Genomic DNA, 17693 nt, shown 5'->3' with positions numbered 1-17693 from the left:
CGCTGATTCCACTGCCCGCTTCTCCATTTCCTGATCTTGTCTCTTCCCCAAAGCACAATCTCTGGTGCTCCTGAAGGATCAATCCCTAATATGTAATCACCAGGAGAAGGATCGTTCTCAGATTTCCAAGAGACGAAAGCGAGATTATCTCCGGTTTGGGGATTCACACGAACTCTCATCTGAGGCAGAAACGTATCCGTTGGGTGGTCGAAACTCTCCCAAAGAGCTCTCTCTGAGTTAGCTTCAACCAGTTCGAAGTTCCCAGTATCGCGTATTGCTCCGACTCTGTTGTTGTTGTTGTTGCTGCTCGCTGTAATGTTTGAAGACCAGACAGTGATGTTTTCCCCGTTTAGTAACACGAGATTCCCGTCGTTGCTTATCGTGAGAGCTCCAGATTTGTCTGAAATCGGGGTTTCTCTGTTTGCTACCCACACAACAGCTTTGTCTTCGATGTTTCCATACCAAATCCCTAGATAACGGAGAGTGGAGACTCCTGGACTGAAGAATCCGAGCTCGAATGTCTTTTGAGGGGAGACTAAAGGTTTGTGATTTGAACCGTCTCGAAGAAATTCGCCTCTTCTGATTGTATCTGCAGCCATGGAAGATTCATAGAGGAAGAAGAAGAAGAAGAATAAGAGAGAAACAGAAAGTGTGGGTTTTCGAAAGATTCTCATTTTCTGGGTTTTGCGAGAGAACCAAGTGAGGGTGTTTGTAATAAAGGATTGGTTTTTTTTGAGAATTGCTTAAAGAGGAAAGAAGAAGAACAGAGGAAGCATTAGAATGGCGGAAACTTCCTATAAGATTAAAAGGTTAGAGAGGTGGGTGTCAAAGGAAGGTGGCTGTTTGTGAGACTTACTGTTTGAGAAGTTTCTCTCTTTCGTTTTCAAGGTCGGAAATTTGGACCAGAGAATTAAAATTAGAATCTTTTTGGTCTTTACTTATTGGTGAAACAATATAAAAATGTCAAATTGTTTGAATTAAATTTCACCTTTATAAGGTATTATTGCCTTTCAATACTCTTTTTTTCAACATTATACAACCTGCAGACATGTATGTGTTTGAGGAATATGACCCAATAAAATTGCAGTTTAAGAGATTGATTAGAGTTTAAAGCGGTTTACTGTTTCATTATAAATGATGAATTACACTATGAATTTGGTGGTTAATAATAAATTTGAAAAAAAAATAATAATAATTTGAGGAAAAAAGGGTTACACACTTACACGAGTGGAGCAGTTAGCTTAGTAGAATATTTTTATTAATATTTTTGTTCAAAAGCTTATTGCCGTTGGCCGCCAGATTGACTCATGTGGTCAAATTATCGCACATTGGATTTGGATGGTCTTCTCTTTATTTTATTGCACGGGATATATTTTACATATATCAATGTTCTTAACTATATTCATATACATGTTGTTTTCTCGCCTAATATGATAAAATCCAATAATTGCTCCAAACTTAAATATATTTAGTTTACAAGACGTTAAATTATTTCTGCAAAAGTATATCGATGAGGCCAAACCTCAAGTGGATGGCACTAGCAAGTAGCAACAAAGCATATAATGATACAATGCCAGATCGATTATGGAGTTTACATTATTGATTAATTTAGTAGTGAATTAGTTAAATTAAAAGTGAAATTTTACACAAAAAAAAACTTAGTTTAATTGAGAATGTGTCTACTAGCCTTCAACTACTAAAAAAAAATTCAGTTTCCATTTCAGAAAAATACTCTACGGAATGTCCACCGGCCACAATGCGGAGTCAAGAATTCTATCGCTAGATTATTAGGAGTTAGGACAAAGACAACTTCACTTCACCAATAACATTTTTGTTTTTGATATAGTCATATAGACTTCTACTAACCCAATACGTTATCTACTAGTATTTTACACGTGATATTATGCTGTTCACATTTTTTATATATATAATTTTGATTGGTAAATACGCACTCTTTCCTTTTTATACAATTATGCTCTTCAAGTTGTTGTTGTTTTCTTGTGAACCATTGACGACATATGTGTAAGTAGCCCTAATAAATTTATTATAGTCTTCTCTTAGAAAATGAAAATTTTTTAGGCTAATGACTTCCTCAGTACTTATTAAGGTAATTTTTTTGACAAAAAGTGAAAAATTAAGCTAATTAAATTTATAGTCTTCTCTTAGAAAATGAAAAATTATTTAGGCTAATGACTTCCTCAGTACTTATTAAGCTATTTTTTTTTTGACAAAAAGTGAAAAATTAAGCTAACTAAATTTTCATTAATATGGATAAATCAAGTCAGGCTGTCTGAAAATTCACACAAACAAAACCCACTAAAAGGCTTAAAGAGAATAATCAAAAAACATCTACAGTTTAAGCTCCCTAACGAGAAGATAACTCAGAAACAGTGACATCATTCAACGACACTTGTAACCCTTCCGTCGAAGAAGATACATTCGAAGGTACCACACTATCTAACACAAACGCAGGCCGCGAAGGCGTCGGGAGAGTAAAGGAATAGCTACTGAGCATGAGAGCAACCGAAGCCATTGTTGGTCTAGTCGCTGCACTCTCTTGGACACATAACAGACCAATGTGTATGCATCTCAAGATCTCGTTTCTTGATCCCGTGGTTAAACTCGGATCAATCACGCTTAGTATCATGTCTTCTCTCCAGCTTCTCCATACCTGAGAAGACAAAACAGAATCAATATTCATAATAACAAACATTGAAGCCTCCAATTTCAGGTATTGGTTTTGTGTACTTACCCAGCTGAGAAGATCTTCTGCCTCTTCATCATCATTGGATCGACCATTGTTGTTTCTCTTACCTGTAATGATCTCAATGACTAATACACCGAAGCTAAAAACGTCAGTTTTTACAGAGAACTGTCCATGCATAGCGTATTCCGGAGCCATATACCCGCTACAAGATGAAATGAAACAAACTGTTTATACCGGTGTGTTCTTGGATTTAACAAGTTAGTCAGATGAATTCACTTACTAAGTTCCTGCAATTCTGTTTGTGAATCGTGTCATGGTTTGGCCTGTGTCAAAGAGTTTAGCTAATCCAAAATCTGCGATTTTTGGATTCATTTCTTGGTCCAAAAGAATGTTGCTGGCTTTAAGATCACGGTGGATTATCCGGTAACGAGAGTCTTCATGAAGATAAAGAAGCCCTCTAGCAACTCCTCCGATCATTTTGTATCGCATTCCCCAATCCAAAAGTTGACGCTTTTCAAGATCTGCAACGGCGTAAAGATCAACACATAGCGGGAATAGAATGGTGGGGATCATATGGAGCAAAAAGTGGCAAAAATTTACCAAATATGAAATGATCAAGACTAGCGTTCTTGATAAACTCATAGACAAGGAGTCTTTCTTCTCCTTGTATGCAGAAACCTAAAAGCCTAACCAAGTTCCTATGTTGAAGCTTTGCAAGAAGTATAATTTCGTTCTTGAATTCGATGTCTCCTTGTCCAGAGTTACCCGATAATCTTTTCACCGCGATTTCTTGCCCATGATAGAACACACCCTGAGACATACATAATCCAAACTTCATAAATCTCTTGAATAAACAAACCAAAGTTACCGGTAAGAAGTTTGGTTTAAGAAACTTTACCTTATAAACTGAACCAAACCCACCACGTCCAAGTTCATTTTCAGGAGAAAAGTTATTTGTTGCGGCCTTTAGATTTTCAAAGTCAACTAACAGTGAATCTGTGTTCGAGAACTCATCCTCAGCAATTGATCCCGACAAAGGCGAACTTCCAAGAACTGAATATGCAGACAGTAGTTATCAGGATTATAGTTTATCCTTTATACAGAATAACAATAACAAGAAGAAGAACAATGTGTTACCTTTGACTTTATTTCCAGACTTGTTCTTCTTCCATTTCAAGACCAAGCATAGACAAAGTGCAAATAACACAACAAGAACTATGGGGATTACTATCGCAATAACGACTTTAGATCCACCTTTTTTGCCCTTTCCTGCAATAAAAATTCACTGTCTTAGTTTTTGCAACGTATGCACCAAAACACACGAGACACAAAAGCATTTCTCTGTACCTGATCTCTCAGTTTTTGAATCTGATATTGGTGAATCAGCAGGCTGGATTGCAGGTGGATCAGGCTCAAGGTCAGCGTCAAACTCATAGAATCGCCACGTCTCAAACCGGAAGCTACAACTAGGACAAAACCACCTAAGACCAATCTCAGCATCACAACAACTTGAGATACTCTCAAACCCAAAAACCAGACAGTCGTTACAATCCTTTTCAGACAAATCCGGCGTACACTGTGCACTTCCGTAGAAGCTACGGTACCCCAACGAAGCCGAACCGTTCCCTTGAGCATATTTCCTATTCGACCCACCAGACGCAGCAATCCCTTGGAGCCTATTCAGTAGCTCTCTCTGAAGACGCTCAAACTCATCTCTGTTTGCTGATATCTGTTCACCAGCACGAAAAGCCAGAGTTGGGTTCGTCTCTTTTCTTCCATAGATTGTCCTGTTCGAGTAACGAAACATACAGTGCGTGTACCACACAACGGCTTGTTTCGAAACCGGACACTGCTCGGTGAGGTTTCTTGCAGCTGTATGAATACAGCTGAGACAATCATCTCTGTTGACTTCTCTTCTGCAAAGACCAATTGCATAAGCTCTTTCTCCAGATGAGTCTCCAGAAGAGAGGTTGTAGAAGCCATAAGGTTTGGATGTGAGTGAAGAGAGGGAGGAGACAAGGCTGTTGAGATTGATGGAGAAAGTGCTGTTGGCCGTGAAATTGCCTCCACGAGATACACATTTGAACCTTGGAGAAAACTCATAGGTATCCACCTGAGCTAAGGCGAGAAATGGAACAAACATTAGGACACAAGCGAAGAAGAAGAAGATAACTCTGAGATGATCCATGGAATCTTTGAACCTTTTTTTTTTCTTCTTCTGGTTATTATGGTAAAGGTCGATCTAATATGACGTTTGAAATAATTTCAAAATCTGACAGCAGAAAAAAACACAACTTTCCGATCAAACACGATTATAAAAGTCAGTAGCAGACACTAGTGGGCAGTCTTTGCGAGTCGGGTCAACGGTGGTGAGAAAAACTTTATATACATTATTGCTCACCACTTTCCTCCCAAGTACCAATTTGAACTGGGACCAAAAAAAACTGACACTTTGAATACTTTTCACACCAACTAGAACTTCAAACTAATCAATCTTACATTAATCTAAATAATAGTAAACAGAGTATTAAGTAGAGACCCATCATGGATCTTACTCGCTAAATGAGTTATCTTTTTCAGAATTTAGGAATGTGACTTTATAAGGGGCCAAACCGGGGAAACCAAATGCGTTTGCTTTACTACAAACTACGAAAGTAAGAGGAAACATCTATATATATCCTGGTTTAGGCATAAGACTTGTCAAACTAAAATCTGAAGGCCAAAACTAAAAATGCAATTGGAACCTACAATGTAGCTTCTTCACTATAACCTGCAATATGCAAACCGGAAACCATCCAAAATGTTAATATCTTTGGCACAGGAACCTGGACCTCCATGGATGTATCGGTTTGATTTTGTCGAACCGAAACGATGATTATGGGTTTGGATTCTTCAATCTGCTTCGAAACCACTTGCGGCTAGTAAATCGGATTTTCCTTGATGGCGTTGACGGTGAGGAAACAGAGAGGAACCGAGTCTTGCGACGGCGGATTTTAAAGCTGGGGAGAGCAAAAGAACTAGTCGCCGGAGATATAGTGTGAACCAAGCCCGGGTCGAAACAGATTTAAAATTTGAAACACACAATAACCGGGATAAACCGAACCGAAAACTACACGTTCTTGTCCAGTTTTAGGATTTTTTTTTTTTAAAATTGGAGAAGGTAAGAATTATCAGATCGGAAAGTCGTCGGATCTTAAGAAAGGGAACAAAAAAAAGTTTTTCATATCAATTTCATCTACAGAGAAAACTGAACCAAACCCACCACGTCCAAGTTCATTTTCGGGAGAAAAGTTATTTGTTGCGGCCTTTAGATTTTCAAAGTCAACTAACAGAGAATCTGTGTTCGAGAACTCATCCTCGGCAATTGATCCCGACAATGGCGAATTTCCAAGAACTGAATATGCTGACAGTAGTTATCAGGATTATAGTTTATCCTTTTTAACAGAATACCATTAACAAGAAGAAGAACATTGTAGTTACCTTTGACTTTATCTCTAGACTTGTTCTTCTTACACTTCAAGACCAAGCATAGACTGGATTTGAGTGAGCGGTTTCTCCAGATGAGTCTCCAGAAGAGAGGTTGTAGAAGCCATAATGTTTGGATTTGAGTGAGGAGAGGGAGGAGACAAGGCTGTTGAGATTGCTGGAGAAAGTGCTGTTGGCAGTGAAATTGCCTCCACGAGATACACATTTGAAGCTTCGAGAAAACTCATAGGTATCCACCTGAGCTAATGCGAGAAATGGAACAAACATTAGGACACAAGCGAAGAAGAAGAAGAAGATAAGTCTGAGATAATCCATGGAAGCTTGAAGCTTTTTTTTTCTTCTGTGATGTACCGTTTACGAGAAAACCCCAGAACGTAAGGCGTCTAGATATGGTAAAGTTCAATCTAATAGACCTCGAATCATTAAAAAAAAAAGCTAATAGTTCTTGAACTATTTCAAAATCTTACAGCCGAAAGAACACAAGTTGCTGACCAAAAACCATTATAATTTCATTAGCAGACACAAGTGGGCAGGCTTTGTCAGGTTGCTGGGTCCTGCACGATGATAGATTCATAGAACTACAATATAAAACTAACGAGTTGGTGCAGCGAATCAGGTTCAACAGTGTGAATATAAGAAATGTTCATTGCTTACTTCTTTCCTCTCAATTACCTATATGAACTGAAATGACTGAAACAGTTTTCAAACCGGCAAACAAATGTGTTCACTTCACTACGCAAAGTGTTAATATTTTCTTCATCGAGAGAAATGCAATATGCAAGCAAACCAGAAACCACGGAAAATGTTAAAATTTCCAGCACAGGAACATAGCCCTCGCGTACTTCAATGAAGAAAGATCATAACTTCATTCACAGGTCTTTGCTAGGAAATAGTAGCAAAGGAAAATTGGAGGAACAGACCAGAGATGAGTAACTCTGTTGCTCTTATCAACAGCCTCGACCTCGAATCTCGCCATGGAAACATCAGTACCTGCTAGTCGAAGCTGTGAATACATTAATCACGACAAGTCTAGTAATGAAACACACTGTACATCTCTCCCGTGAGTATCGGATTGCTTAAACTCGACGAGAGGAGAATCTGTGGTAAGGCTAGATAGCTCCATTAATCCATTGAAATTGAGAGTCCCAAGATCGAATCAGCACAACAGGGAGGTCAAACCCCTTAATTTTGTCTAACAATTGGGATACAGAAAAGAAACTAATTAGATTTAGCTCAAGACCACGTCGTTGAAACCCGGGCGCCATGTATGAGGATTGAGGACACAGGACAGGCTTGGTTCGGTAAGAAAAAGGAATTAAGGACAAAGAAAGGGAGTAAGTGAAATAAACTATCGATCCCAGACCGGGTCGAAACAAGTTGAAACATGCGATAACCGGTATTCGCCGAACCGTAAAACTAACGAACCGGTGCTAAGTGAACAGATAGACCAGGGTAAACGGTTCGGTTCGCTTTTCTTTGTTGGTTAAATCGGTTCGCTCCTTAACGAGGAGGTAACATTAAAAAGGAGGAATCAAAAAGCAATTACAGTCACAGATAAAGCTCCCCCTAACGAGGAGATAACTCAGAAACGGTGACATCATTCAACGACACTTGTAACCCTTCCGTTGAAGAAGAATCATTTGAAGGTATCGCATCCTCATACACAAACGCAGGCCTTGAAGGCGTCGGGAGAGTAATGGAATATCTACTGAGCATGAGAACAACCGAAGCCATTGTTGGTCTAGTCGCTGACTTCTCTTGAACGCATAATAAACCAATGTGTATGCATCTCAAGATATCGTTTCTTGATCCCGTGGTTAAACTCGGATCGATCACGCTTAGTATATTATCTTCTCTCCAGCGTCTCCATACCTGAGAAGAAGACAAAACAGAATCACAAGTTCATTTAAGAAGATGACCAATACTGAAACACAGTTACCAGTTTGGTCTTAGTGTACTTACCCAACTAAGAAGACCTTCTGCATCTTCATCATCATCAGATCGACCATTGCTATTTCTGTTACCTGTAATGATCTCAATGACTAATACACCGAAGCTAAACACGTCTGTTTTTACTGAGAATTGCCCGCGCATCACATATTCCGGAGCCATATACCCGCTACAAGATGAAATGACATAACCGGTTTATACCAATGTTTCTTTGGATTTAACAAGTTAGTAATTATGAATTTTACTTACTAGGTTCCCGCAATTCTGTTTGTGATTCGATGTGTCGCGGTTTGGCCTATGTCAAAGACTTTAGCTAATCCAAAATCTGCGATTTTGGATTCATTTCTTGGTCCAAAAGAATGTTGCTGGCTTTAAGATCACGGTGGATTATTCGGTAACGAGAGTCTTCATGAAGATAAAGAAGTCCTCTAGCAACTCCTCCGATCATTTTGTATCGCACTCCCCAATCCAAAAGTTGACGCTTTTCAAGATCTGCAACGGCGCAAAGATCAATACATAGCGGAAAAAGAATAGTGGGATCATATATGGAGCAAAAAAGGGCAAAAAATTACCAAATATGAAATGGTCCAGACTAGCGTTCTTGATGAACTCATAGACAAGGAGCCTTTCTTGTCCTTGTATGCAGAAACCTAAAAGCCTGACCAAATTTCTATGTGGAAGCTTTGCAAGAAGTATAATTTCGTTCTTGAATTCAATGTCTCCTTGTCCAGAAGTACCAGATAATCTTTTCACCGCGATTTCTTGCCCACAAGAGAACACACCCTGAGACAGACATAATCCCAAGCTTATCAGATGTTCAAATAAACAAACCAAAGTTACCGGTAAAAAAGCTTGATCCAAGAAACTTTACCTTATAAACTGAACCAAACCCACCACGTCCAAGTTCGTTTTCTGGTGAAAAGTTATCTGTTGCTGCCTTTAGAGTTTCGAAGTCAATCAGCAGCGAATCTTCATCCAATAACTCATCCTCGGCAATTGATCCTGATAAAGGCGAATTCACAAAAACTGAATATGCAGACAGTATTTCTCTGCATTATAGTTTATCCTCTGTTACAAAATAAAGAATGACAAGAAGAAGAACGTTGTGTTACCTTTGACTCTATCTTCAGACTTGTTCTTCTTCCATTTCAAAACCAAACATAAGCAAATTGCAAATAACGCAACAAGAACTGTCGGGATGACTATTGCAATAACGACTTTAGATCCACCTTTGCCCTTTCCTGCAATAAAACATTCACTTTCTTAATCATAGAGACAAAACATTTGCAACAGGACACACAAGAGACACATCCAAAGTGTTTCAATGTACCTGTTCTCTCAAATTTTGCAGCTGGTGGCTGAATTGCAGGTGGATCAGGCTCTAGGTCGGCATCAAGCTCATAGAATCGCCACGTCTCAAACCGGAGGTTACAACTAGGACAAAACCACCTAAGACCAATCTCACCATCACAACAACTTGGGATACTCTCAAACCCAAAAGCTAGACAGTCATTACAGTCCTCTTCAGACAAATCCGGCGTACACTGCGCACTTCCGTAGAAGCTACGGTACCCTACCGAAGCTGAACTGTTCCCTTGAGCGTACTTCCTATTTGGCCCACCAGCCGCTGCAATCCCTTTGAGCCTATTCAATAGTGCTCCCTGCAGACGCTTAAACTCATCTCTGTTTCCTGATATCTTTTCAACGGCAACAAAAGCCAGAGTTGGATATGTTTCTTTTATTCCATATATATTCCTGTTCGAGTAACGAAACATACAGTGCGTGTACCACATCACATATTCTTTTTTCTGCGGATTCCGCTCGGTGAGGTTTCTTGCAGCTGTCTGAATACACCTGAGACAATCATCGCTTTTGACATCTCTTCTACACAGACCAATTGCATAAGCTCTTTCTCCAGATGAGTCTCCAGAAGAGAGGTTGTAGAAGCCATAAGGTTTGGGTGTTAGTGAGGAGATAGAGGTGACAAGACGGTCGAGATTTTTGGCAAAACTGTTGGTTGCCGTGAATGTTCTTACAATTGGATCAAACTCATAGGTATCTACCCGAGCTAAGGCGTGAAACGGAACACAGGTTAGAAAAAAAGCAAGAAAGAAGAATCTAACTCTGACATGTTCCATGGAAGCTTGAAGCTTTTTTTTTCTTCTTCTGGTTATGGTAAAGGTCCATCTAATCTGACCTTTAAAATATTTTCAAAATCTGACAGCAGAGAAAAAAAACACAACTTCCCGATCAAACACGATTATAACATTCAGTAGTTGACACTATTGGGCAGTGTTTGCGAGTCGGGTCAACGGTGGTGTGAAAAACGTTATATAGATAAAAGTGTTTATTGCTCACCACTTTCCTCCAAAGTACCAATGTGAACTGGAAAAGAAAAAAACTGAGACTTTGAATACTTTTAAACCAACTAGGAATTCAAACTAATCAACCTTACAGTAATCTAAATGATAGTAAACTAAGTATTAAGTAGACTGTAGAGTTGAGTCTATACCCATCATGGAATCTTACTCGTTAAGTGAGTTATCTTTCAAAATTTACGAAGGTGACTTTGCAAGGGCCAAACGGGGGAAACCAAATGCGTTTGCTTTACTACAAAGTCCAAAAGTAAGAGGACGTGTTTGATGGAACATCTATACACAGTATATCCTGATTTGGGCATAAGAGTTGTCAAACTCAAATCTGAAGCTAAATATGCAATTGGAGCCTACTAGCTTCTTCACTAAAACCTGCAATACGAAAACGGGAAACCACCCAAAAATGTTAATATTTTCATCACAGGAACCTGAACCTGAACCCTTGATTTTGTCGAACCGAAACGATGATTTTTGAGTTTGGATTCTTCAATCTGCTTCGAAATCACTTGCGCCAAATAATCGGATTTTCCGTGGTGGCAGTGACGGTGAGGAAACAGAGAGGAACCGAGTCTAGCGACGGCGAATTTAAAAGCTGAGAGAAAAAGATGTAGTCGCCGGAGATATAGGTGTGAACCCAGCCCGACCGGGTCGAAACAGATTGAAATTTTGAAACACACGATAACCGGGATAAACCGAACCGAAAACTACACGTTCTTGTCCGGTTTTAGGATTTTTTTAGAAAAAAAAACAAATTCGAGAAGGTAAGAACTATCAGATCGGAAAGTCGTCGGAAACAAAAAGAAGTTTTTCATATCAAATTCATCTACAGAGAAAAACAGGGCAAGTATTAACACACTAACGTCTGTTTCTGGCATTGGATCACTCTGTTTCTTGGGACACTAAAGAATCAAATTATAATGTTGTCTTTCTGCGATAACTCAAATTTTCTTTGCGTTGTTTTGTGTTATCTTTACAATGAGCTGGAGAAGTATGGTTATGGACTCTATTGATAAGAAGAATGGAATCTGATCATCAACTGTTCTTCAATTTTTTTTTTTTTTTTTTTTTGTAATCGAGTTCTCGCATATTGAATAATTTTCTTACTGGCTTGATCTGCTGCTATGAATCTCTTACTATGTAAACTGAACCAGATGATTCACAAATCAGTGTAGAAAAAAAAATAATGTTTCCGGAAAACTTAGGTCACTCTGTTCTCATTCTCTCTTTGCTTGCAAGTTTCTAAACCAGGGAGGGAGAGAGAGATCATCCTGGAATTGAGGAGAGACACCCAGTAATTTTAGGGATATGACAAAAGTAGTCATTACTGTTTCAGGATTTTGATTAAATATTAAAACCTCTTCTCCCCCTTAAATCTCCCCATTGGATCAGATTAATTATTAAATTATTCCTCATATGACAAAACCCACTCTGATCAATTTACTAAATTCTGAAGTTTTTATTTCCCTTCTTTTCAACTCAATCCATGATCATTCTTTGCTTTTCTTGCAAGGATCATTTACCTAATAAACGCTTCCATTACATTCCTCTATCTCTTCATTTCCAGACGTCAATGGTGATGATAATGTTCATCTTATGCTGTCACTCGTGAAGATAAGAACCCCAGAAAGAGAAAAACCTGACTCTGAGAAAATTTCTTAAAATATCTTGTGAGAGAAGTTATCAACAACTTAAACTAAAATGTTGGCTTTCTCAAAGATGGCTAGATTCCGAGGGTTGCTTCAAACACGAGCTACCACATTCTTAATCAGAAACTACCATAAACAACCTATCGAAGTTGTGTGGCAGAAACCCGAAATAGGGTGGACAAAGCTAAACTTTGATGGGTCGAGAAGAGAAGGACAAGCCAGCATTGGAGGAATATTCAGGAACCACAAAGCCGAGTTCCTCCTTGGATACTCAGAATCCATAGGGGAAGCCACAAGCACCGTGGCTGAATTTGCAGCCCTCAAAAGAGGGCTCGAGCTGGTTCTAGAAAACGGGTGGACGGATCTCTGGCTCGAAGGAGATGCCAAGATCATAGTCGATATCATCGCCAAGAGAGGGAGATTGAGATGTGAAGAGGCAAAAAAGCATGTGAATTACATCAATGTGGTTATGCCTGGTCTGAGCAACTGCATGTTGAGCCATGTTTACAGAGAAGGGAATCGAGCCGCTGATAAATTGGCTAAGTTAGGACATCAGTTTCAGGATCCTAAAGTCTGGAGGCTTCAGCCTCCAGAAATAGTCCTACCGATTGTGCATGAAGATGCAGAAGGTAAGATTGTTCTTAGAACAAAATGAGACCAAACGAGAAAAAGTTTGTAATTAGGTTGCGTATATATCATTAGATTTTGTCAATAACCAGCTAACATGTGTAAATAAGTATTAACTTTTGTAACATCAAGATATTTACCAATTTCAAGAATGATATCAATGCTTCTTTATTATTCATCACTCAACAACAATCTGAATGAAAAAATGAATTCCCTTATGTTCTTATTTGTTTATTTCTATATATCTTTACATTTTGCTAACGCAACGGATGAATCTTTCCGAGAAGAATGTTGTAATTCTCAATGGTCAAGAATCAAGAATGGTACCTCCAGTTCTAGTTATAATCTTGATGCAGCGGTTGAATCTGAAGATGTGAGCTCCCGGATTTCCTTTACAGCTTCACTGATCTTATGGATCGCCATTTTCTTCACCTGGATTCGCAGCGATACATATACATAAACACCACTCCTTTTCAATCAATCTTGCTTAAAACTAAGGGAACTTACCTCAATCTTGTTTGCTTTAGTTTTGACGCTCTGAGGAAGTTGACTGAGCTCGCCCACTATTTTGATAGTTTCGCTAACGTGCTCAGGTGAAAGAAAATGCAGAACCGCATTTACACAAGACTAGCAGAAATATGCAAAAGTTATCTTAAGAAAATTAATAACTTTGCGATCATAAAGAAGATGAGAGCGTGTTGAGTGCTAAAAAATACCCTATTCTTTCTATTTTGGTATGGACATCCAGCAGGGACGATGACTGCTTCCCCGACACATTGATCAAAGCTCCATGGTTCAACGTCTGAAGAAACAGAATAAGCGGCATGAAACTGAGTATTTGTTACAGTCACAAAGCAACGGTGAGTTAAAACTAGGAGAAATGACGATATTATACTTACCAAACTCTTCCTTAAGCCTTGCTTTGTGATATTCATCAAGATAGTAACTCTGCTCAAGTAATGGGTGACTCACCTACAACAATGATACATAACATCAATTAGATTGTTCTCTTGTAAAAGCGTTTGAACCATCAACCCCAAAACTTACTTGTTTTTTGCTGGAATCCATGGTATCTAGCTCGAGAGAGTGCCTCTTAATATACTCAAGAAGTTTTGAAACATCTTGCTTCTGGAATACATCCCACTGGGCACCATAAGAGTTGCTTAGACTTTCTTCTTCACAAGAGTCGTTGCAAATTTCTCTTTCCTCTCCCTGACACTCACTGGCTTTGTATTTAGCGCCTAAGCTGAGTTGTGAAGATTCTGAATCAGAACTGGAACAGTCATCCGACCAATCCCTCTGAGCATATGAAGCTTCAAAATCTTGTTTCTTTCCCCCACCAAATCTGCTCTTCCTTTTCTTTTCTGGATTTTTAGATGTTCCTCTCCCTACATTTTTCATTAGCTTTCTTATTCTACAAATCTGTTTTGTAGATACCGGTGTATCTGTAACATGTAACAAGATATCCACCTGCAGGTCAAATATAAAGCTTGAGAAAAATACAACTAGAATTGAAAAGTTAAACCAGAAAAGTCAAAGAAAATGCTGCTGACCACGGTTATACTTCGCTAATAACCAATGTAAATCTTTAATATGTAAATTTAGGAATTGCAAAATAAGGGAAAACTCAAAATGGAATGACTCAGAAACTTACCGTATCACAAGTATTGAAACCTAACTTCTTCACAGAATCAGGGTTTGCATATTCTTCACCACTCCGGTAAGACATATTGAGGAATGGACCTAGATTGGGTGTTTGAATTATGTCAGGTAGGTTGGCAGCGATATTTAGTACACCGCGCTTTGGATCCATGTAACGGGAAATTGGTAAAATTCTCAGTATTTCAGCAAAATGATGTGGGAACTGTTCTTCAAACAAAGAAGGCGAAAGCCATCCATCCAGCTTCAGCCTCTCTTGACAAGTATTAGTCTCAGCCTTTCCTCGCAAAGGCCCCAAGAAAAATTGCTTTACCCCGATTTCTACCTGTTATTGAATAAGGTCTTAAAATCCAGAAAGAACAAGAGCAGCAGTAACATCACAGAACACAAGTTACTAACCTCAAACCAATCCATGCAATCGGTTGTATTACCGGTTATGCTATTTCTGTTCATAAGATAACTACAGAACATAGCTACGGGATCCCAGTCGAGGCTTGAACCACCCTTTAACACACTACGAACTATTACAGGATGTCCTTTACTCCAGTGTGTCTGAAAATGTTCTAGGTTGTTTTGTTGAAAATCCATCACTGTAGGGTAGTATAAAAAGTTACTAGTTCCGTCTTCTCTTCTCCTGGATGCTTCTTTCAAATGGTTGTCACTACTACTAGATTGCTTTTCCACTCCAAGACAAAACGGACATCCCGAGAATTTATCTAAGATTTCAGGCAACTCATAGCAACTGACTATTTCTTCTGCACTGATCTCTAACTTCCTTGTCAAGTCCAGAGAGAATAGACTTTTCAAAGAAAGGTTATTGCTGCACCCTTTGACTTGTTTCCACTTACAATCCGTTAGAGCTTCTTTTAGAGATTGGTCCCAAGCATTAGATAAGGGCGGCTTATAGGATTTTATACCATTCGAGCATTGGACTGTCCCAACCTTTTTAGATAAGCTCCCTTGACTCCGATCTTGGTCAGAACTTAGCCTGAGAACAGAGGAACGGCGTCTACACCTTTTTCCCAAATCCACAACGGTAGAGTCGCGACTGCTGCTACTCAGACAGATAATTAGATGAGTTTGTAAGAGAAAGAAAAAACACAAAGAGATAACATAATATGTCAAACTTAACAGTTGAAGAGAATAAGGTAAAAGAGTGAGCACCAGAGCTGTGGATCATCAGAGGTTGATTCAGCACTATGGATCCGAGGTCCAGCTGGATTTGGCTCTCACAAATGTGAAAAAAGAAACCCATAAGATTTGAGTAAATGAGTTTAACTTAACAGAACCAGGGGATCCAGAAAAGAAAGACTCTGAATAAGAGTAGTCTAATTATGGATATCTGTGTCTTAAAATATAGAAAGATTAGCAAATAGAAAGGATTTATCAAACTATTAAACACCTTTCTTTTCTGCGTCATTTTCGACCTCTACTTTGTCTTCTACATTGATTCCTTTAAGTACTGGAAGAAGCAAGCACACCGCATAATGTAGATGCAAAACCCTGTCAATATCACTCCTAGCATTCTGAGAATCCTAGAACATGTTATACAAGTAAGCAACTTCGTGTTACAAAATATCAGAAGAAAGAAAACAAAAAAAATCATGTAAGCTCTTTAGGGTAAAGAACTATTAGATAGTCAGACCTTACATTCAGTGACTCCAGAGATAGTAACTGAGCAAGCCTTGCACCTACATGATCCACTGCATACAGGGCATTTTTTCTTAACTTCTTCTTTTGACCCCTTGTTCCTAATTTATTCCAAGCAAAATTTCAATAAGATGACTGCTTTCTACCCCAAATGAGTAGCTCAAATCAATACAGCTATACAAATTCTAATGAGACCGTCATCAAAAAGACCAAGGCTTTCTGGAAACAAGATAAATAACAAAGCAAACATAACCGAACATACCTTTTCTCGATACAATCTAAGCAAAAGAACTCTCTTTCACAACTCAAACAAGTAATCAAATCCTCAAATCCTTTGGTTCCACACCAATGACACCTCTTCTTCTTCCCCTTCCCTGCATTAACCAAATCCCTCTTGTAAGGAACCACCTTGAAAACAATCACACAAAACCAAATGTTATACACAGATAAGAGTAAATAAAGAAACTATTTGCATACACACAAAAGTGTAAAAATTCAAGCTTTTTTCTATTACCTGCATCTTCCCAACAGGCAAAGGTTCAATGTTCTTAGACCTAAATCTTCTTTTAGTCATCGAAACCGGTTCTTCGCCTACTTTAACATCACAAGGAGAAGTCACATTGCTTGTAGTCGGAGAAGGTGGAGAAATCGCCATGACGCCATTAGGAAGAACCCTCGTTAACTCTTCTCCTACGAAATCACCAAAACCTTTACTACTACTACTTTCCTTCTTCTTGCTCTTTTTGTTTTGGACTCTCTTCTTCTTCTTCTTCTCAACTTCTCTCTTCAACACCATCCTTATCAAATCCAACTGCAAATCACCTCTCTTCAGCTTCATCTTCCTCACCGCTTCATCAACAGCCTCTGCCTCTCCCATCACTCGCTTCCTCTTCTTCGATTTCCCCAATCTATTAGCCCTAATTCCGTCTCCGTTTGGCTCGATCTCTGAAGACGCCGCTTCGTCTCCTTGCCTTGATCTAACGAGCCTCATCGACTCAAAAGCTTTCTCCTTGTTCCGCTTCTGACTAAGCTGCGAGGTATGAGTCTCGCACATCTTCTTCCCCTCCAAAGCTCGTCTCTTGCATCGCCATTGCTTACCATCGGACCGGTTGCAACGAAACTCGTCCGGGACAACCTCGTTCTCCGACATTCTCGAATTAACCCGGAAATTCTCTGAATTCAGATGAGAAATTCCGGCGGAATCTCTCGTGATTAGTGATCTGAAACCAGAGAAGAACGGCTCTGTAGTCAGAGAGAAAGAGAGAGAGGAAGCGTAAAAGGGAGGAGCTTTTATGCAGAGTGAGAGAAGTGGTAGTCTTGTAATTTTGCGGAGAACGAGAGTCTTGTTTTGGTAACGTAAGATCGCAAATATCGAGACTTCGAGAGGATCTTCAGTTTTTCAGTTACCTCCTCTCTGGTCTTTTTTTTTTCTATTTTGTTTCTATTTTTTCTCTACAACCCTATTTTGCTATGTTGAAGAAACACAAATCTTTTGCTAATGATTTTGTTAATTTTTTCTTTTTGATAATGATTTTTAGTTTCTTTTGCATATTGTAGTGGTTACTAGTTTTACATAAATTTCAGTTGATTGCA

At 39.0% G+C, this 17693-nt stretch overlaps 3 protein-coding genes and 1 pseudogene across 16 annotated transcripts in view; all 4 read right to left on the bottom strand.

Annotated features, from left to right (window-relative positions):
• LOC112081893 (G-type lectin S-receptor-like serine/threonine-protein kinase B120) overlaps positions 1-748 on the bottom strand; it is a 1257-nt gene extending 509 nt beyond the window's left edge. The window contains exon 1 of the mRNA XM_024148752.1: positions 4-748. Coding sequence (XP_024004520.1) covers positions 4-674 — 671 coding nt within the window. The 5' untranslated portion in view covers positions 675-748. The remainder of the gene's footprint in view (positions 1-3) is intronic.
• Positions 749-2242: 1494 nt separating this feature from the next.
• On the bottom strand, positions 2243-7478 carry LOC18029145 (cysteine-rich receptor-like protein kinase 29). 8 transcript variants are annotated; one of them, XM_024149337.1, is made up of 8 exons: positions 7114-7478; positions 6188-6435; positions 4055-4825; positions 3845-3976; positions 3606-3760; positions 3308-3518; positions 2988-3228; positions 2243-2909 (listed from the first exon to the last, which is right to left on the bottom strand). In XM_024149337.1, the coding sequence occupies exons 2-8, from the start codon at positions 6396-6398 to the stop codon at positions 2366-2368; spliced, it is 2265 nt and encodes a 754-aa protein (XP_024005105.1). In that variant the 5' UTR covers positions 6399-6435; positions 7114-7478; the 3' UTR covers positions 2243-2365. The 8 variants fall into 8 exon arrangements, with proteins under 8 accessions (XP_024005105.1, XP_024005106.1, XP_024005107.1 ...); XM_024149338.1 differs by having other exon boundaries at positions 6188-6430; positions 7114-7464; XM_024149339.1 differs by having other exon boundaries at positions 6188-6430; positions 7184-7461.
• Positions 7479-7573: 95 nt separating this feature from the next.
• Positions 7574-11107, bottom strand: LOC18029144 (annotated as a pseudogene).
• A 1472-nt stretch (positions 11108-12579) lies between these two features.
• Positions 12580-17397, bottom strand: LOC18029143 (lysine-specific demethylase JMJ25). 7 transcript variants are annotated; one of them, XM_024149576.1, is made up of 13 exons: positions 16615-17250; positions 16363-16508; positions 16096-16201; positions 15853-15985; positions 15615-15678; positions 14850-15504; positions 14446-14775; positions 13839-14261; positions 13691-13763; positions 13508-13593; positions 13299-13418; positions 13119-13223; positions 12580-12691 (listed from the first exon to the last, which is right to left on the bottom strand). In XM_024149576.1, the coding sequence occupies exons 1-12, from the start codon at positions 17248-17250 to the stop codon at positions 13131-13133; spliced, it is 2865 nt and encodes a 954-aa protein (XP_024005344.1). In that variant the 3' UTR covers positions 12580-12691; positions 13119-13130. The 7 variants fall into 7 exon arrangements, with proteins under 7 accessions (XP_024005344.1, XP_024005343.1, XP_024005346.1 ...); XM_024149575.1 differs by having other exon boundaries at positions 12589-12703; XM_024149578.1 differs by lacking the exon at positions 12580-12691 and having other exon boundaries at positions 12939-13223; positions 15853-15976; positions 16615-17397.
• Positions 17398-17693: the final 296 nt, after the last annotated feature.

This window comes from Eutrema salsugineum, unplaced genomic scaffold (genome assembly GCF_000478725.1).
Source record: "Eutrema salsugineum unplaced genomic scaffold, Eutsalg1_0 scaffold_1, whole genome shotgun sequence".
NCBI classification, from domain to species: Eukaryota; Viridiplantae; Streptophyta; class Magnoliopsida; order Brassicales; family Brassicaceae; genus Eutrema; species Eutrema salsugineum.
The sequence above is the reverse complement of the archived record's forward strand: the minus strand, read 5'-3'. Positions and strand labels throughout refer to the sequence as shown.